Genomic DNA, 22,084 nt, shown 5'->3' with positions numbered 1-22,084 from the left:
CTCAACAAGGTACACCCCTATTCTTCTACTATTCAGCTTGTTTGGCTGTGAAAGAAAGTGAATCAATACAGCTCTGTTCCCCACACAAAACAGCAAATCCTCAGAACATGAACACTTCCTCACTGTTTAGGAATCCCTGGAACTGATTCTACCAGGGATCAATGGCTCTGGCATCCACATCCATCATGGACCGACTGCTCTGCTAAATTCAAAGCAGCTTGTTAGTCAGTAAGTTGTTCTTCAAAATCCACAAGAAATCTCATGCTATCAAACTGATGAGATTTTATCGGCACGAGAAGATTAAATGCTGGGAAAAACATTGCTTAGTTTATATAATGACATCAATCATCTTTTAATTCTGATTTACTGAGCTCTCAAACACAGGGGGATGATAATCTTCCAGCGATCATGACCTAACTGCAGTGTAATGCGGAAACCACAAATTGCTCCAAAAAGCGGCTCCACAAAAGATGAACAATGCAAACTTTGCCCAAGCTGGAAACAATTAGCAGTTAAACAAAGGCAGAGGGGAAAAAGAAAAGCAATGTGGAACTACAAATTCTACTGAAGGCTTTATGAAATAAAGAAATGCCACAGTCAGCGTTTGTGAGAAGACCCAAGTTTGAAAACAATGGTTGCGTGTGGAAGTTTGCATCAGGTCTACAGAAATACAGACACTGAAGTGGATGCAGTCAACATGCTGGGGACAAATTCAGCCTCCACAGGGAGGTTTATGGGCTGCAGGAGGGGCTGAGAGCAACCCCACAAGGCTCAGCATGGCCAAAGGCAAGGCCCCGACCACGGGACATGATCTGCCCCTGGCTGGGGACACTTCTGCTGGGAAGGGCTTGGGTCCAAGGGGAGGCTGAGGGAACAGGGAAGGAGAAGGCTTTGGAGAGAATCATTGAATTCTTAGAGTTGGAAGGGACTTTTAAAGGTCATCTAGTCCAACTCCTCTGCAATGAATATGTACAGCTGAATCAGGCTGCTCAGGGCTTGATCCAGCCTCATCTTGAAAGTCTCCAGGGACGGGGCATCAAACACATCACTACGCAACCTATTCCAGTAGCAGTCCTTCAATACCAACGAGGGTACTTAGGAAGATTCACAGAGGTGAATTGTGAGAGAATAGGGAACTGTGCTCACAAGCTGAAAGGAGGGGGAGTGGGGGGAAAAAAAAAAAGCAACCATGTGGGTGATTAAGCTTTGGGAGCACCCAACATCACTTGATGGTGACCCCTAAGACAAACTTACAGCCAGCAAAATGGAAGCCTTATCAAATCAGTTGAAAGGAGACAAGTAATGGGGTCCTATCTCAGAAATAACTACTTAGCTCATTCGAGATGGCAGAGCATCCTCTGGCACTGAAAAGGTCTGTTAATGTAAGCAATCAGTCATAACCCAGGACTCCAAATCACTTCTGCAGCTGAAAAGTAGAGGGCTGAATAGTGAGGTTAGCTCAGTGCACCATTTAGGAAAAGGGATACTGATGACTGGCCAGGTTTGTTGTACAACTTCCCAAAAAGTTACTGAGATCTTGTAAAACGTGCAAGGAAGTGCAGAATTACCAAAGCTGCATGAACAATTGTATGCATTTTAAAGAATTAACTTAAAAGTGACCTGATGATCAGAGGCTGAAAGAATCAGCAGGGAAGAGGCTGAGGAGGAGCTGACAGCTCCTTCCTCAAACTGACAGATACCCTGAAGAATGGAAGATGAAGCTGCACGAACACAGGTGTCAAATAAGACAGGATTTTTCACAGCAATTAGTTGAAGAACTCGAGCTCTGAATTTTGCATCATTTTTCAGTTTTCAGGCAAGACTGCCTTCCCAACAGCCACAGCTATATGCTCCAGTATAAGCCTAATGCAAAAAGTTAAGTTCCTTATGCAGAGAGATCCTAAGTGTCCTTTGAAGCCTGATCTATAATGCAAACATTCACAGTATGGCTGTTCTCCGAGGATCAGTAATGGAGATCTGACATCTGTGATGTGACTACAAATACAGCTTTGAGAACCTGCAGGAAGAGAAGCATTTTTGATGACTTAATACCAGCCCAGAGAACTGAACGAACTCCAGCTCCACGTTTTAAATAACCAGAGACAGGCTTCAGATTAGCTGTTAACTTCTCAAGCAGCCACACTAAGCTTCAATGCCTGTGAAAGGATCTCAGGATTTGCAATCTGAAATGACATCAGTGAAACAGTCATCTCCCCCAGGAGAACCACAAAAGACCACTCAATGTACATTTGTTTTGGCTTCTACAAGCCATATACTCCCACACTGCCAAATGACCACAGGCATTTCCTTATGATATCCACTACACACAGATCTTTGTAGACAGAACTGTTTGTATACGGTTGTGTTTGCATATCTATGTGTAAATACAGCATGCCTGTATATCACAGATACATTATCTGTATGACTGTATTATGCACATAAAAATGACTTAGGGAAAATTCAGTAAAATTCCCCTACTAATCATATTGCAATGTAATATTTTCTTAAGAGAGGGACAGAACCACAGCAGTTTTACTCTGTAATGAAGTGCTCAGACACTACATGGCATCTATTCCCTAGGGAGACAAAAATGCAAGCTGCAATCACATCCTTTTGAGCCCAACTGTAATAAAAACAGTCATTTCTCCCCATTGCAATCCCTAGGCAGGCATTACTGGTTTTGTTTTCATGATGCTTGAAAGATATACAATGGATAATCCAACACTTCCTATCAAAAACTCAGCACTGAATGTGTCAAACTCACCTAACACCAAATCTACACAAAGCACCAAAGAAGTTAACACAGTAGAACATGAATTTCACATATCTGGATAACTGTGATGAGTCTACCCCACAGTTTACTAAGTTTAAAAACAAAAAACAATGGTCTGTGCAAAAACATTTTTTAGCTTTGAAGGCTGATGAAAAACCTCCATTTCCCTTTAACGTTTTCCTCAATAACTGCTATCTGAAAACGCTTCCACGTTCTTAGAGCAGGAAGTACACATTTTGAACTCCTCTTCTGAGGGAGCTGGGATTTCAAAAGCACGTAGCATTCTTCCCTTGTTAGGGTTCCCTAGGTTTCCAGTTTCTGAACGAGCCTGGGAGATGCATGATAGTGATTTCTTCTTTTTGCCATTCTTTAGCTGGTTCGATGTCTTGCAGCACTGCTAAGCCTCAGAAGACCTGACAGAAGACTGTGCTCATGCCGTGGGAGCATCACTGCTTACAAAACCTACCTAGACTCCACCACTGCTCCCCTCTGCCAGTTATAAGAAACAAGTGCTGAGTTGGAGATGCAGCAGCAGGTATGTAGCCTCCTCACCATTCCCAAAGAGCACACATAGACACCTTCCTGGCAAGATGTTAGAGAATAATTCAGTCTAGCAGTGCAAACGAAGAAAATGCTTTGACCTGCCACCTCACCACACTGGTTTTGTTCCTCAGGCTGTCTGTAACTACTTGCTGTTTTATGGCTTGGAAGGTTTCCTGGCACAACTTGCCACATGGACATAACAAAACTAGAATGAAAACCACTTCCAGATTAGTTTTCTACCAATTTTCATTGACCTTAGGCTAACTGTCTCATCCCCACCCTGCAAATACTGATGAGTACCAGACTGGCTACAATGTCTTACTGAAACAAATAATAGCTGGGAAGATGCAACCTAAATCAGATATACTGCCCAACTCTGCATTTTCAACAAACTCCTCACACCAACATTTACCTGGAAATTTTGTTCAATCTTGCAGGTTAACTTTGCCCAAAGTACCAGAAGAGTTTAATTAAAATAAGCAATCCTGAAATGCCAAGTCAATATTTGATACATTTAAGGTATGCATCCATGTAATGGAAGGTGATGCAACTTCGGACATCCAGGTAAGGGGGAAATTATTGCTTTTGTTCATATCTATCAGCACACTTAGCTGAGAGGTACACATTCACAGCTTGTCATCAGGCCACTAATCAGAAAACCATAAAGAGTATTTTAAACATGAAGTTTTCCACTGCTGGGTTTCAAATGTGCCCCAGTTTCTTACAGTTTAATAAAAGCATGCAACGTGTAAGGCTTGTGAACAGAAAAGCAGCATTTTGAAAGAGACAGAGAGAGATTGGATCTTTTTGCTGGCCTTTAAGTGAAAGGCTGCTCATGTAGCTGTGCCAGAAAAAAATCGCTATCGTTTGCTCCACAGAACATATGCAACTTCAGGGAAAATCTCAGGAACAAGAAGCCAAAGACCATCTATTCTGGGGATGTGATTACATTATGGTCAACAATTTGAGCATATGGTGCATACCACCACTGTGCTGAGTTTACTTTCCCAGATCAAGCTTATTTTTGTTTGAATATCTGGTTGCTGATAGACTGAGTCACTCTACTGCCTTAAGTACCAGCTTAAATGCTATAAAAGGACTGACTGGGAATCACAGAGTACAGTGTGTGTTAAGGAACAAAATGCTTTAAATAAACCACTGACTCACCTTGTCACGCAAATGATGTTCTGCAGCCTCAATATTCAAAGGGTCGTCAAAATTCAAAAGATCCTGGAAAAGAACCAGAAAACATTATAGGGTTTCCTCCAAATTTTCCCCAGCACTAATAAACAAGAAAAAGAAGCAAAGCAAACAAGAGTAGCAGGGGAGGTTTAGGTTGGATCTGAGGAGGAAGTTTTTCACACAGAGGGTGGTGAGGCACTGGCACAGGTTGCCCAAGGAGGCTGTGGATGCCCCATCCCTGCAGGCATTCAAGGCCAGGCTGGATGTGGCTCTGGGCAGCCTGGGCTGCTGGTTGGTGACCTGCACACAGCAGGGGGTTGGAAGTAAATTGTGGTCCTTTTCAACCCAGGCCATTCTATGATTTTATGATCTCACATCTTCTGTACAGGTCCCTGCAAACAAGTTGGGCAGTTGAAACTGAATCAAACATCAGTTAAAGGACAGCAGCAGCAAGACACTCCATCTCATCTGACTGCATGCAGCCACATGCAGCCCCTATGACACACTCCTCAGGCAGTGATGCATCTCTGTTTGAAAAGAGACAGAGTTTTAAAACAAGTTTTGAAGGAACATTCAGAGTTTCAGGAGGCGTAATTGTTGATGATTTTCATTAATTAGAGTTTATTTTACTGTGAATCATAATTAAGTTTGGTGATAAAGCAGGGAGAATTTCTCTAATGTCATCTACAAGAGCAACACAATTTCATTCCCTCTAAATTGGAGCAACAGACAGGGAATGCTTAATGCAATGGAAAACACATGACCAGAAGGAAAGCAAGTGCAAAGACCCCATGAGATAATGGCTCAAGAAGGCGAAGAGCAGAAAGAGTCAAAAATAAATCTGAGTTCCACCAGTTTAATCTCAATGAATGACTCCAAAAGGTGAAAGTGCCCAGGGTTAAGAGCAAAGAAAGCCAGCTATGGGTAACACATGAATCATCACAAAAATAATGTAGTGTCACAGAAAAACCCTCCTCTGCCTGCAGACTGGACCATTTTCCTCAGCTGAAGGCTGGCCTCTGAGAGCAGTGACACGCCATCAGTGTGAAAGGCTTTGCTGCTCTCAGACTGATTTTCACTCACTGTCTTCAAGAAAACCCCATCAGAATCTGCACGGACCACAGAAACACACTTCCCTCCAGAAACAAAACTTTCCTCTGAAAAAGCCTGCCATACAACGCCTGATTTGTAGAAGCAGTGTGGGAGGAAAATCCAAGAGCAAGCTGCAAAACACGGCTCTTCCAGGACATGACAGATCCCTGTGGTCTCTAATGCATGACCATCAAGTGCTGCTGTCTGCCCGACAGATTATTTTTATGTGCAGTTGTGTAAGGGACTTCTTTGTATCTCTGTACCTCCACTGGATTGAACTTCCATGGTTACTTAACATGCAGTGGGAGACTAACAGAAACACAATTACTGTTTGCTGTCCAATCCTGTAAATCAGTTGACTAAAACAGCCATCTAAAACGAAGCCTTCAGCAGCCGTGAAAGCGAGATGACTGCAGCCAGTCCCAGGCTCAGCCTGCATGGAGGTTCTAGGAACGCACCGTGACTCCTGGTGATGGCGTGGAACACGCTCACTGCTCTGCCACCCCAGGATGCTGTCAGTCTTCTGGGCTGCAAGTGGACACTGCTGGCTCACATCCAGCTTTTCGTCCATCAGGACCCCCAGGTCGTGCTCTGCAGGGCTGCTCTCAATGAGCTCTTCTCCTAGTCAGTACGCGTGTCTGGCACCTGGCCTTGCTGAACATCATTCAGCTCGCATGGACCCACTTTTCAAGCTGGTTCAGGTTCCTGTGGGTGGCATTCCTTCCTTTTATTGTGTTACCCGTACCACTCAGCTTGGTGTTGTCCACAAACTTGCTGAGGTACACTCAATCTCATCATCTACATGACTGATAAAGATGCTCATGAGAACTAGACCCAAGACAGACCCCTCAAAGACACCACTCTTTACCAGCCTACACCTGGACATAAAGCCATTGACAACAACCCTCTGGCTGCAACAACCCAACTGGTTGTTTATCTACCAAATAGAACTGCCTTCAAATCCGCATTTCTCCAATTTAAATAAAGACCATATCAAAGCCCTTGCACGAGTCCAGTAAGATCACATCAGTAGCCCTTCCTTGGTCCACCAATGCCATCACTCCATCATAGAAGGCCACCAGATCAGTCAAGTACCACCTGCCCTTGGTGAAGCTGCCCCAAACCACCTCCTCATCTTGAATGCATGCTAATGTGGCTTCCAGAAGGATCTACTCCATGATCTTTCCAGGCACAGAGGTGAGGCTCACCGACCTGTGTAGTTCTCTGAGTCTTCCTTTCCCTCTTAAGAGTGATGTTTCCCTTTTTCCAGTCACCAGGGACTTCACCTGACAAGACTCTTCAAACATGTTGAAGAATGTCTTGGCAACAACATCAGCCAGTTCCTCCAGAAGCCCACGATGCACATTGTCTGGCCCCTAGACTTGTAAACATTCAGCCTCATGAGGCAGTCTTGGACTTCCTCTGCTCTTGGGAAGGAATCTGGTCCTCCCAAAACCCCACCTGGAGGTTCAGGGACATGAGAGGATTGGGAAGCCCAACTAGCAGTGAAGATCAAGGTAAAGAACTCATGGAGTACCTTAGTCTTCTCAACGTTTGTTCCTTCCAGTTCTCATTTATCAGAGAGGGTACATTCTCCTTTGCCTTTTTCTTCTGACCAACTTATCTTTTTGTTATTTTTCATATTGCTCACAAAGTTAAATTCCAGCTGTGCCTTGGCTTTCCTGATCCCATCTCTGCACATCTGGATGGCATTCCTATGTCCTTCCCAGGGCATCCATCCCTGCTTCCACTGCCTATACTTTCCCTTCTTATCCTTCAATTTGACCAGCAGGTCCCTTAGATAGTGTAACTCATTATCAAAGTGTATAATAATAAATTGCAACCAAAAGGAAAAACAATCTACAAAAACATGGTCATTAGAGATCACCTGTACGTGTCCTGCAGTTAACAAAAGCACAAACTGATTTTCTGCTTGTACAACACCTACTGAGGCCAAAGGGATAAAGACCTCAAGAGGCAACATTAGGTGAAGCTGAAACCACACAAGGCAGACAGAAAGAACGTGGATATGCAAAGGATTCATTTACTTACAGTAAATAAAGAGTTTAATCCCCAGACAACATCCTGCAAGGGAAAAGCAGAGTCAGTTAGGCATGTGTTTCAGGTGTTCCAAACAAGCTGACATTCTTTTTCTACTAGCCCATTAGCTTACTGGAAATCAAACCAAGATTAAGCCTTACTAATTTCAATCAAAATAGTGGGAAATCTTCCACATCTCATGCATGCCTGAAATATCAAAGTTTCCAAACCCCAAACACTGAATACTCAAATACAAGTTCAGATTTTCCTTATTCCTGATGCTTCTCTGCCAAGGAGAGGGGCAGTAACTTACATGCCACCACCTGATGACCTCACAGCTTAGTTCAAATGGTGGGTATACAACTTACTTTAGCAATCTGTTCTTAAAAATAATGCCAGGCAAATACTTGAATCAGTGTCATGACAGCACTGAGATTTAGGGTAGTATGATTACGGAGATACCAGCCTTGCTTATAAGCATCTATTTAAAAAGAACTGAATAGAGAAGATTCGCAACTACTGCAAATAAGAAGATTAAGGGTAAACTGACTCTAAATGTCCCCTCATTTGGTGCCATCAAGCACAGCCTGTTCTGAGAGTGTGCATCTCCAGAAGGGTCCGTTACCACTCACCTAAGAGCCCATATCCTCAGTTACAAGCCTCACAGACTAAGAAAACAAACAAGATTCAATTACTACCGAAGCACACTCAAAAGGATCGCCCACCACCAGGAAGGTTTTCAAGAGAAAGGATTCTGAAATCACATAACCAAGCTACCCTATGCAAACTCTTGGGGAAATCTGCATTCCCTCTAAGTGACATCCAGTTACACCCTAAGTAATCAGCATGATGACAACAGCCTCCTACGAATCCGTTCTCCTTTGATCCTGCATGTACAACTTGCTCAGTGCATCTTTTACTGACACAAAGCTGCCTAGTAAAGATCAGAGCATTTCTAGTTTCTGCATCTTCTCCTAATGGCACCTCCATGGCAGCACCAACTACAAAAAAAAGGGCACACCTGAGTTACCTCAGCAAATCCAACTGCTCCAGTTAAGAGCTGCACCTCATAGAAGCGTTGCAACTCGAGACAGAAATGTAATTTACATCAAATTATTCCCCATGTCATTCAATAAACCCCATATTTTTAAGTTTACCCAAATTGCTTTCTAATTCTCAGTTGCTGAAACGCAGTTTTAAGACTTTGGAATCCTGGACTTGTTATTTAATTCAAGCTGGCTTTTCAGAGAATTCTATCCAAAAACTCCCAACAAAATAAGAAAAAGTCTTTGCAAGGCTGTAGCTTTTCAGAGTGCTTTGCATTTTTATGGTCACTCTAGTGACCAGAAAGTGTACAAAGATTACTATTATTACTGAACAAATGGTGTGAAAATCTTAATATTATTTCTGACCTGTTACCACCTATGCAAGTTTTATGACATGCTGGATTCATTTTACTCCCTTGCATGGTTCCATAAAAAATAATGCTAAATTACTACTAGAGGACAATGCCATTTGTAATGAGCTTGAGGCTAGCCCAGATTTAAATCCAGGATATTAAGACAGGGAAGTGGGACGGAACAGCTGAGAGGCAGTGAAGCAAGTATTTAATATTTGAAGAACTTGACACTGTTGTACTGCAAAAATAATCACTTTGCTCTACTGACTTCAGCAGAGCTGCTTGCTGCATGCAGATGAGCAACGTGCCTGAATGCTCAATGTTCCCCTGACTATCTGAAAGGCTTTGCAAGCTACCAAACAATAGATACTGACAGATTTAATCGTTAAAAAAGCTAAGCTCCTGTTTTCTCTTAACGTAACAAAGCATTATCCTTGGCTACAAACATTACTGAACTTCCAGCCTGAATTCTCGGAAAGCAGAAAGTTAACTCTATATAGAGAATGTTAATGATCATCACACAGCAGGAGGGTTGGAACTAGAAGATATTTGAGGTCCCTTCCAACCCAAGCCATTCTATGATCCAGGTAGGGCAGACTGCCTTTAAAATGTTAAGGATCTACAGCCTTACGTTGCTCTACTTCTTTAACACATTCCTCACTCCCCAGACTTTGCTGCCGTGGAAAAAGTACCTGCAGAAGGAGAACTGAGCATAGGAATCTGCTTGCTCACATGGAGAATATCTGGGCTAGACCATTTCCTTTACAATGCTTTTTTTTTTTTGGTCTATTTTCTTCCATGTGCTTAACGTGGTTATGGGGTGCTGGGTTTTATACACTCCACTACTGGGTTAATTTGCAAGATTCAACTATCATACTCCAATCAAAGAGCAAGGGTTAACCTCCCCAGCAGAGCAGTGCATGGTTAAATCCACTGTACAAGTGGAAGAAGATATAGCGAAGGAAATACGCTCCTTCTCACAGCAAGATGATGTCAGTGTAAGAAACTCAGCAGATCAGACTTAGCAAGAACACTTTACAATTGCCCCTTTTCAGGCATTTTTTCCTGCCTTTGAGTGAAAAGCAGCTTGAAATCCCTTCCCCCAGGTTTATTCACAGCATACCAAATGAGGGAATTATAAACCCCGCAGCAACACTGAAAGGTCAAGAGCAAAGAGGCAAAAAGCTAAGTACGGCCTTTGGAATAGCCTCTCCCCAGCCCAGGGACTCTCAAAGCCTTGTGTTTGTAGGAGGTCCTCATTCAGTTAGTCACCAAATATGCACAAGTGGCAGTTCTCACAAGCTCTTTACAAAAGCGATGCCATTGAAACCAAGTCAGAGACAAGTGTTTAGCTGTTCTTTCGGATGTCTGGGAAAATAAAACAAAAAACCAACCATACAGCAGTTCTTTTGAAGAGAGAGTCAACATGTAAATTGGAAATGAAGGCTTTCCCCCAGCAGGCAAAGTATATTTACTACACTAATTTAGGCAGGGAACAAGCCAGACAAAAGCAGCTAATGAACTTCCAATCAAAAGCAACTTCCTCAGAGATACAAGGAGAATTTCTGATCTCATAGACTAATTAAATTAAAGCTCGTCGCTAAAAGATTCTTATGTGCAAAAACTTTAATCTGTTCAGATCAATGAAAGAAGCAGCGACCATCCATACCAGCAGATGTCTGATGGGAGGTTTTAAAAAACTGAGTAGAAAGTCCAGTGCAACACCATGGCAGGCTTTGGACACTGCCATTTAGGAGGGGGCACAGCTGCAAACAGTGTGCTGAAATCTGCGGGCTGCTCTCTCCTGCCTGCAGACCTGCCCAAGATGGTCTTCCAGCTCCATTCCCCTTCTCTCAGTTCTAACCAAGCACAGCACCCTTCTCTCCTCACTGCAGGCTAGAGAACCAAGCATGCTAGCCCATCTTCCTTTATAGAACTTCTCTGCCCCTTCAGTGTGCCTCCACAACCATTTTGGATTCTTCGCTGTGAATCACTGCTCTTTAACTGACTGTGGAAATCTTACTGCCAGTCTACAAGGTTAGAAAAACACGGCATGCTCTAATTCCAGAGACAGTAGACACTTCAACATGGATTCAGCATCCCTGGAGGTATTCAATAAAAGGGTGAATGTGACACCGAGGGACACGGTCAGCAGGCATGGTGAGGATGGGCTGACAGTTGGACTAGGTGATCTTAGAGATACTTTCTATCTATGTTTCTATGATTCTACAAACTGCGTATTTGGCAGAAGACTGCTTAGGGAAGAAGCAGGTTTTTGGAAAGCGAAGAATCACAGAACAGAATCACAGAATCATTAATGTTGGAAAAGATCATCTAGTCCAACCCCAACCCACCCCCACTAAACCGCATCCCTCAGTGCTCTTCTTGAGCATCTCCAGGGATGGTGACTCCACCACCTCCCTGGGCAGCCTGTCACAGTAACTCTCCACTCTTTCAGAGAAGGAATGTTTCCTAATGCCCAAACTGAAGCTTCGCTTGGCACAACTTAGGGCCCTTCCCTCTTGTCCTATCACAGTTACCTGGGGGAAAAGGCCAACTTCCATCTTGCCACAACCTCCTTTCAGGGAGTTGTAGAGAGTGATAATGTCACCCCCTGAGCCTCTCCTCCCTGTCCTGCTCTCTACAACCCTGCATGTAACACTGTTGAACATCTTGCTAAATTCCTACATCAGCTAAAACACCACTTTCACCCACAATAAGGTGGTATTCTTCAGTCCATCCCAAGGGCCACCTTAATTTTCACGTGCCTGCAGTCCCAGCTCATGCTTCCCACCCAAACACAACAGCAGCAGCCCACTTAGAGGGCTCTGGGTAATTTAAATGGCATGAGCTGCTCCACTTAGCAAACACACAAAAAAACCACCAAAAGAACAATAATAAAAACAGAAGGAACACTGGAAAACGATTTCTTCTGTGCTCAAATACACTGGAGGGAAGAAAATAGGAACAATTATGGCTTGTTCCTCTCCTAGACGAAGACAGCTGTGAACTGCCAAGCATGCAGGAGCACTTCACTGAAATCCCCCGCTTCTGCTCCTGACTCCTTGGCATTTGTCCCCAGCCTCACCTTGGAGCAAGCAGACAATGTTTTGGAAATCGTTCCCAGGGGAACTCTGCAATAGTTCTTAATGAACTACGCTACAGCAATTACAAACACTGGAGCGATCGCCCTCCGGAGACCAGTCTACTCAACTGATTAAAGTCAATGCAAATTGCATATTCAGAAATCAACAATTTGGGGAAAACAAGCATGGTTTAATTAGACTTTACAATGTACTACACTGTTCCACGAAATCACTCACAGAGTATGCCAGTGATAACAGCAACTGTGTTTAAAGCACAGATTCAGCTTTGCCACAGCCATTTAATGCAGAGAAAGAAAATTGCTGCAAATCCTTTATGAAGCAGAGGTTATCAGAAGACACCAAGTTGTGTTTCGTCACTGTTTTTGGCATGTGCAGAGAGAAAATAAATCTTGACAAGCAGATTTATAAAAGCAAAATACAATACAATGCTCCCCTTGCAGAAAAAGTTCCTAATGGGAATTTTCCTTATGGGAAAACTGAAATAATGTCAGATCTGAGAGATCACACTCAGTGCCTCGTAACTTTAACAAATACAGGGTGAAGTTTTTGTCTGCTGCCTATTCAATTTTTAGAGCTGGAGAAGAAAGAGGAAGAAGCAAGTGCAGCAACAATGGACATTTTAAGCACTTTAGGGAGCAAAGGTATTGAAAATCCAGCAATTCGCACTGCTCTTTTCTTTAGCTGACTTCCTTCAGAGGAGACAAGAACCACTGAAGGGCACCTTGTGGCAAGTCGTGCCTTTTTGCAATAGCTACAGCTACCTACCTCAGTTGTGATCATCCAGGATGCTCAGAAAGCACTGTAAGAGCAAAATCTCCCTCGCAATTTGGCTTTCAGTGACCACGTGCCAGGCTTCCCCAGTCTCAGGTGCTAATCAGCCCCACAGCATTCCTGCAGAGCTGCCAGGAACAGCTTGGTCTTGCACAGCAAAGGCAAACCAGAGATGTCCTCGGCAGAGCAGCACATGGGGTCTGCGCTGTGTGGCACTGATGGACCTGGTGGTGGTCAGTTCAGACTAAATTATGGAGCAGAATCCCATGTCCCTACTTTCAGTGTGGTGATTGAGGTCGCAGAGCAGTTCTGGTGCAAGGGAAATCAGCTCCTGGCTGTGCTGGAGTGGGGGATAAGCACATTCCGAGTAGGAATGCAGCCTCCACTAGCATGTGCTTGGAGATTTTGGCACACAGCTGGCAGACACATTACAAGGTGGGATTTGAATAAATCAACAGTGGAACTCAAATCAGGAGTGATTCTACTGCCATTACAGCAAACAGCATTACCATAATGCTGGCTGAGAAAGAGGTACTATCAGCAGCAAGAATTACATTAGAATGGCACAGGACATACAGGCTTACTCTTCTTCCCTTCATCTTGAAGACACTGACAGTTATTGCTCCTGAAAATACTCCTCTACACTAATTACATAAAATCCTGACAGCAAACCACCCATTTTCATTAAGACAATGAATGAAAGTTTTGTGCTCACACCAAAGCTTTTAAGAACTAAACAGCTTCGTGCTTAAATGCTGGTAAATGGAAATATTAAGTGAAGTTCCTCTCATTTACTTCTCCATGAGATTACAGGTTGTCATTTGCATGACTTCAAACAAACTATCTTTACTGCCTGTGGACAAAAGCAAAACCAACACAACAAATAGGAGATATTTCCCCATTTACTCATAAACGCTAATTAAATAAGTAAGCCTCTTGTGAATAAACTTCAATTAATGACAGGTTATTGTAAATTATTCTTGAAGCCTTTAATACCTTGCAGATTAGATTATTTAGTAACACAAACAGCTATCTGAAGATATCAGAAATGAATTCCTGGAAAACACAGCATTTTCCTACAGCTGCTATAAGAAGCTGTTTGCACAGCTGTAGTTTGAGGGAACCTTGAGAATTCCCACTCCTGTTCCTGTCTACTGACAGAAATAAGACATGTCGAAAGCAACACTCTAAAGCGTGGTAAGAACTGAAAGGTATCAAAACTTGAACAGTAAACAAGAAAATCCTACTGCAAATAGTCCTCCAGTTATCTGAAACTCACTGTAGCTCCATCTGAACAGGGAACTCACCCAAATTCTCCTTGTGGACGTTCATCAGACGTTTTTAAATACTGCTTTTAACATTACCATGCTCTGCCCTGCAGAGTCAGAATTACACAGCGGTGCCTCGATCATTTCTATGGTTCATAAATCAGTCACTGACCAATTTCCAGCTATAGTTTTGTTGGAGATAATTGCAGAAGAAACAGCTTGACTTTTAGAACCAATTAGGCAATCACAATACGTAGACTTTTTTTTTTTTCAGCTCAATCACCCGAGATAATTTTACAGCAAAGTCAAAACAAGCATTTCAGACAACGCTGATGAGCACTAGGGAGGCCTGGCTTAACCAGGCAGCTGGGTTGTGGTGAGCCAGGCACAAGGAGGTGCATGCTAAGGAGCAGCAGGAGCTGCTGCAGCATTCTGGGTTCAGAACTGAAACTCCTGAGGGTGGAAAAAGCAAGGTATTAAAGCAATAACACTGTTATTTCCTGACAGGCATTTAAAAACTGCTACCTTTAGTGAAATGAAAATCTGAGAGCAGAATGAATTAAAACAAATTCTTTGATTTCCACCTGAAGAGCTCCAGCTTTGACTGAAACTGAAAAAAGGAAGCTACTTGGAGAGACTCAACCTAAAGTAACCTCTGCAGTCCTCAGCATCATAGATACTCTGTTTCAGAGAGGAAAGTATGCAGTAAAACCATGCAAAACCTCACAGCATGGAGACAGAAAGGTAAGCAAGCGCCTGCAGCTAACTCATAAAGCAATGAATGATTGCACTGAAATATCACTCTAGAAGTACTGCATCTCTCTTTGTATATTTCATAATCTGTGGAGCAAGCCGCCAGATTTTTATTTTTATTTCTTAAGAATTTAGAATTCAGGACTGTTTCTATGGATAAAGAAAATATTTGCAACTGCATCAGTGGTGATAAAAGAATACACAAAGAGAATCTTTTCAAACATTACCCATAACCTTTTTCCAGGGTTAAAACTCAACTTGCTCCATCCAACACAGGAATTCAGGAAGACCACACACATCAGTGCCTTCACTAGCACACAGGCTGCAGATCCCATAAAGGGAAGAACTGGAAGACAGCACCATGCTCAACACCTGGTAACTCCGACAGAGTTCAGTTGTGAATGAGATGGCAGCAAGTGAAGCAAAATGCCAGGATACAGAACTCACAGAGCCTTTTATTCCCCCCCCTTATGAATTATGTATGCTGCCAGAACACATTTTATCAGGAAATATTCACAGATTTTTTGGCCTGTTTTCAGAAAGTCAAAAGGTGCAATCTGAATGCCTCTTCAAGTTGCTCCCAATTTGATACTGTAAGTATTAAGAAGGTCACAGTAACTTATTTTGAAGGTTTTTTCATGTAAGAGCTCTGCTGCCACCACTAGGATATGGAAGATGAGACAATCTAAAACTTCCAAAGCCTTCTGAAAGGTTAAGAGTGCATCATACAGATGAATGCAGCAGCAGCCTAAGGCAAAGCAGGCTTGGTTTGTGCATGTGGCTTTTGAGGTTGGGTAGGCTTTTCTTTTGTTATCTATTTAAGTGGCTTTGTTAATGCACGCAGAATGGCTGCACTGGTGACACCTGACAGTATTTGTCATCAAAATCCAACATGTTTCCTGCATTCTCCAACAAAACACTGTGGCAGCATTTTAGAGTATTTGACAAAGTTGGGCACTGCTCCTTCCTACAAAATCACATCACTCCACATAGTGTACCTACCACAGAATGATTCATGTCTATGGAAAAGTAACTTGTTTGGAGATAAACCTGCACAATGCTGTCTGTTCCATCCAAGGACTGTAATTGGTCTGGCATCTGAGCACTTGGAGACTAATGAAACTAATAGCACTGTTCTGGAAACGGGGCTTGCAGCTTCCCAGCATCCCTAAATGGCTGTTCCTGCTTGATTTTGTGAAGCTACTTCATGCGATCACGTTTGTACAGAGGCAAAACATGGAAGTCAGGTACTTGCTGTGGTGGCATTGCAAAACCACACGAAGCCATCGCAGAACAAGTGAGGGAACGCTGACTGAAACCGCATGCTTAAAATGGACCCTCTGAAAACAAAACCTGAAGTTTTAAGCTATGAAATTTGTGGTGCTTCAATGCCCACGGGGAGTAATGACACCCAGAGGGGATGCTAGATTTTAATTTACGGAGGGTAAAAACACCCTAAATTGCTTCATAAAGCTCATTAATTTCACTCTTCTGGCAACTGAGATACTAGGATGTTTCCTCTATGAAATTAATTAGTAAACTGATGCAAGAACAGAGCGGAAAAGAAAATTAATACATATCTTCCTAACCTTACTGACGATAGGAAGTTAAATACAGTGTCACTAATTATTCCCACCCACAGTCTTAACATGAAACACTATTTTAATCTTCCTAAGATACCGTAAATAAAGCTAGGAGAAAAGATAAGAATGTATGTGCATTCTTGTCAAGTTGTACTACTGGCATAGGAATTTTCCAATTGTCTAAAGGTTAAACATTTGTAGTCCAAAAACTTCCTCTGGGAATGAAATAAAGAAACAAGAACAGAAGCAGTGTATTGAATTACCTAATGTCTCAATTTAAGCTAATTTGCAAACAGAAACGTAAGAGAGAAGACAAAGTATGCTTACTGATGAAAAATAAGCAGAAAGTATTTAAAAAACACAAAACAACATACTCTGGTTCCACTTTCCAGGAAATCAGGCAGCTCATAAGGACGTTTTGGAGATTAAAAGGAGGAAGACATAGATCTCATTCATAGTTAGAAAAAGCAAAGCAGGTATTAGACAAAAATTCTAAATCTGGCTTTTGAAAAGAAACAAACAGCTGACATGCTCACCCATTATCTTTGGGAACAAATTCTAGCAGGTTTCCTATCAAAGGCTGGAGAGATTTTTACTCAGTGCTCTGCAAGACTCTTCTGACAGCGAGGTCATGGAGCAGCAGACAACGCAGTGCTTTCTGTATGGAGATGAGGGCACTCGCTGCACTGAGGCACTCCTGGGGAGCCTGTCACAAAGGATGTGTATCTCAGCCAGGAACTACGGCTCTGAATTTTTCCACACTGCCCAGCTGTTGTGGGACTGACCTCAGATGCTATTCTGCAATCATGGTGGCAAAACTGCCATCAACTTCATAAGGGGCAAATTCTACTTACGTTGTGGTGACTCGGGTAGCGTGACTGCAAGGCAAGCTTGCAGGGCAGAGGCAGTCATTTCCCTGCTGGAATTACTAGAACAGGCAGGAGCAGCCTGCTTATGCAGTACTGAAGTGTGGATGTGTTTCTTACCAGTTCCAACACTGGGGATGAAACACGATTCAAGGCACAGCAGTAACTAGTCTAATTCTATGTTCCATACGGCGTTTCTCCCAAATGCACTGTGCCTTTTAGTCTTCCAAGGAAAAAATGTTCTTAAGACAGCCTGCTGCCTTGTCAGAACTGTCAACACAATGGAAATTGGAAGGGTTATGGATTACTGTTAGTCCTGCTCACAGCGTGCTCTTCTATTTGTTGCCTGGGTAAAAAGACCACCAAGAAATCAGACCACCCTTACTGGAAGTGGTTTCTCAGGGTTACTGTAATCATATCATCCCACAAAACTTGTTATCACTCAAAGCAGCCACACTAGAAATAGACAACATTCCTATATTTGGTTAGCACAGTAATTGTTTCAGTATTGTCACCAGCTTGTTGAAAGACAAAAAACACAACAGTTGTTCCTAGAGCAAACTGCATTTATCTGACTCCTCTCAAGTCTGTAAAGGTAGTTTAAAAGATTATCTAGTTTGCTGTATGTATCTAAAAGGAAATAGTACCTTTAATGTTCTAGTTGGAGCCCAGCCAGTGCCATCAATTGAATGTTCTCTCAATAAACTGAAAAAAAGACAAACATATTATATACACTGTAATTTCTAGTTAGAGAAACTTTGTCTTCTCAGACAGCTTTAACAACTTTGGAAGAAATTGCCACGTTAGTATTACATCCCTCTTGCACTCTATCTAGCATCAGGACTTTTGAAAGCACCAAAATCGGTATGTTGTCCAAGAATTACATTCCTCACACAGCTCAGCTTGGTCAAAAATCAAATTATTTTAAGTATGCTAAGTGTGACAGCAGTCCTTCTGGCACTCCCAACACCGAGCCTTTATTTACCCCTGAATGCACAGACACACACAAGTGCTCCATTTCCAAACACGCTCATCTGTGGTGAGCAGGCAGTTCCAGCAGCATGTCCTGGCTCCTACCACAGCTGGCACAGCTCAATCCCTCTGAGAGGATATTTTTTGGAGAGACATCTATTTATCAGAGAGGATTATTATCATCCTCCCTTCTGTACAAGGACTGCAGCTTCTTAAAATCAGGGATAGGAAAATGAAATAGCTCTGGTCTTTCCTCCGTGCACATGTATGAATTTTAGCTGACCTGCACACTGTGCTATGTAATAAGGCCACTGAAACTGTAGAGCCATTTACAAGATGAAAGAGTTGAGGTGTGTTCAGTCGGTCAGACACTCCTGGAGCTCCTAGGTAAAAACATCATCACACACAAGGAGTAAAAGTATTGGAGACTGGAGCGTAACTAAGAAACACCACAGGTGATGAAAGACTGAGAAAAGCAGAAGTCTCACTCATGTGCACGAAAGCAAAGTTAATAATCTGAGAAATTCCTGTAAGCATCATTTCACAATTGACTTCCTCTGTTAAGAAGCAATCTGAGACTGAAAACTCACACAGCAAAGTAACAAAGCACAAGGATTTATCAGTAACAATAGCTTCTGCTGCTAACGTGATAGGGTTAAAGTGAAATACTCTAAAGCTATTCATTTTGCAGGGGTTTTTTTGTAGTCCTTCATTATCCCTTTAAGAGTCTAGGAAGAAGATGGACCAAGTATCCCATCTTAACCACGTTGCTAATCCCATTTCAGTGCCTTTGAAAAGACAAAACGTGCTTCCACCACCAATAGCACCTAAAACTAATTTCAAAAACATTAAAAAAACGTTTGGGCTTTTATTTTTGTTCATGTTATAGAAGTAAAGCAAAACAAGCAAAAATGATGCTGAACAAGGAAGAATCAAGGTTTTCAGGTTTTGAAGAAATAATGGACCTTATAAGCTTTCTTCTCCTCCTTCAATTTTGCTGCAGTACTTCCCTTTACTTTACCATACAGCCCCCAGTGATCTTAAGAGCTAAGAATAAGTGAGTGCATACAAAAAAAGCATGCATCAACTGACAGAACTCCAAGCACCTGAGAACACCAGCCAAACCTCATTAACACCCCTCTAGGCTCCCAAAGCCTCTCTCTCTATGCGAATCTCCAGCTCAGCAGCCAGGACTGAAGAGGACACACTCATTTCTCATGGAGCTTTGACAGGAAAGCAATGCAGACAGATAAGTGTAGCTCTGCCTCGTATTTCAGATTTGCTGATATAACCCATTCTAAGAGCAGCACCCCCTTTCCTCCCATAGATCAGAAACAATCATTTGGCTCCTAACCAAAGCCCTTCCCCAGCACAGGGTGCCTGGAGAAACCACATCTTGTCTTCTCACCATAGAGCAGAAGCACAGATACGAAGCAGCAAAACTTCAGAGTGGTTAAGCTTTTCCAAAAGCTTATGTGGGCAAGGAGAAAAAAAAAAGCCAAAGATCATCAGCAGAGGTGAAATAAAATCAGGGATATGTATTAGAAGTTTTATTATTAGGAAAAGGATGAACTGGTGTAAGTGGTAAGCATATTGTTTCTAGATATCTTGGTGTTTCCAAGCAACATCCATAAGTACGGTCCAGATCTAATTTGAGTGACTGCAATTCATAAGGCACAGGAAGAATGCTTCTTGTGCCCCAATCTATTGCACCTGACTCAAGTTTAATCATTCACTGTGTTTTAATTAGTAACGATTAAACACCGTGCTGTAAGGTATGCTCAGAAGAAAACAGCTGGAAAAACACTGATAAGGAATTACTTCTGCTTTAATAAGTACCCAAAGACATTTCTATATGAAGAGACTGATAGAAGCTGATTGCAGGTACTATATATAGATTGCATTCTCCATTCTAGCAGTCTGGGTTATTTTAGATTTCCCATCTAAACGGTAAGACATTCAAAGGTTTAATGTGCTTAAGTATCTGACAATCAAATAAAGCTGACATTTCAGTGCAGACGCCAAAGAAATGACTTCACTTCATTAACCAGAATTAAGATGTTCCAACACTACATTTGTCTGACATAATTAAAATCATTTGAAGAATAGACACACTGAAACATCCTCAAGAGTGCGAGGAGGCTTTGTTTAACCTCAAAAGATACAGCTCTATAGTCAAAGCTTAAACTTTTACCTATCCGTTGGTGTCCGGTAGTTCCTGTTCAGTTTCTAAACACTTCATCCATTCCTTGCCTTTACTTCAGCTTTTTGATTAACAGCACCCAAGTTCTCTCCATTGACCAGGTATCCACCACCACCCTCCAACAGCACCAGCTCCTCAGAAGCACGGAGCACATCACTGAAGCTCAAAGCACTGCTATCAGCTCTCCAGCTCCTACCAACCAATGAGCCACAGCTGCCCACCAAGGGAGAAAGGCTACCCTGTGAAAGCTTTGTTTGCACCAGGACCTTGTATTTCAAATCTAAAGGACACAAAATGTATCTTTTTAAGCACTGCCTTGCTACATGTGGCAGCAACTGTTTCGGATTTTCAGAACAGCTTTCAATCTTACTTATTTTCACCGCTTACGCTTCATTAGTATTTCTTTCATGTTCCATTAAGTTGAGAAATGACAGTTCTGCTTCTTACTTCTGTTTATGTTCAGCTTCCAGCCAATTTCACCACTGGGTACACAAGATGAAACACTGAAATCACAAGGTTTCTGGAACTGATTTTGAAGAGGAAACATTTACTATTGTGAAAAACCTGCCAGCAGTGTAGCTGTGTTCCTTTGGGAAAGGTCAGCTTTTGGGCTTCATACCCCGCCTCATGTTCCCCCAACTCTGTTTTCTTATAACCACCATCTGTCTTTCAGTAGATATTATATGTGAAAATAAATACATATAGAATAGTTACTGTAAAGTTAAACAGATTTATTTTTTTCTCCTGTTCTGAAAAACAGTTTCCAAGCACTAAAATAATATAGGCATTAACAGAGCAAAGCCTTCAGCCTTCTCAGGGCCTGAAAATTATTCACCTATGAGGAGAGGAAAAAAGGGGAAAGGGGGAAAGAGGGAAAGGGAAGAAGCTGTGTCCAGATTGGATGTTACACTCTTATCCTAAACAAAACTTAAAGTTAAGTCTGAAATTGAAGAGCCAGGTTCTACCCAGCACATATTGCACAGCAAGAACCAACACTTTCTGTATATTTCTATGTTTTTAACACATAGTGCTCTGATTTCTAGAAACCACTGACAAAAGTAACAGTGACTTGAAAATCACATACAACATTTCATCACACAGAAAGACCTTCAGGATATTAAAAAAAAAAAAAAAAGAATGCTGTTGCTACCTTAAGCAGATTTCTCCTGTCTCTGTGATGTTTGGATGCCAGATTCTTGTCAAGCATTTTACTTTCGGAGGCTGCCAGGACAGAAAACAGAAAATTACAGTGTTATTCTTCAAAATAAAGCCAAATCACAGTTAAAAGTCACAGAATTGAAAAGGGAAATATATTTGATGCTCACAGCATAAGTCTGCATGTTAAAGATCCTGACAGGGTAACTGCAGGAGGTACACCAGCTTTCTCTGTCCTTTTAGCTTCTTTCTACTCTCTACTAATGATGGGCTTTTTCCTCGGAAAAACTGATTTTAAAGCAAGACAAGAAAATTCATTCTCTTCTCTTGTCTCCTTCAGGGAAAGCAAAACAAAACCAGGTTAGTCTCTTAAGCAC

General features: G+C 42.1%; 1 protein-coding gene across 3 annotated transcripts in view; it reads right to left on the bottom strand.

The window, feature by feature from the left end:
* UBE2F (ubiquitin conjugating enzyme E2 F (putative)) overlaps positions 1–22,084 on the bottom strand; it is a 65,241-nt gene that overhangs the window by 16,267 nt on the left and 26,890 nt on the right. For 2 of the 3 annotated variants that reach the window (XM_052675039.1, XM_052675040.1), the window contains 4 exons: positions 21,703–21,773; positions 18,025–18,082; positions 7,643–7,675; positions 4,484–4,546 (listed from right to left, as the gene is read on the bottom strand). In XM_052675039.1, coding sequence (XP_052530999.1) covers positions 4,484–4,546; positions 7,643–7,675; positions 18,025–18,082; positions 21,703–21,773 — 225 coding nt within the window. The remainder of the gene's footprint in view (positions 1–4,483; positions 4,547–7,642; positions 7,676–18,024; positions 18,083–21,702; positions 21,774–22,084) is intronic. The other variant, XM_052675041.1, reaches the window with a different exon arrangement.

This window comes from Tympanuchus pallidicinctus, unplaced genomic scaffold, assembly GCF_026119805.1.
Source record: "Tympanuchus pallidicinctus isolate F22 unplaced genomic scaffold, pur_lepc_1.0 scaffold15, whole genome shotgun sequence".
Lineage (NCBI taxonomy): Eukaryota > Metazoa > Chordata > Aves > Galliformes > Phasianidae > Tympanuchus > Tympanuchus pallidicinctus.
This window is presented reverse-complemented; position numbering and strand designations above follow the sequence as displayed.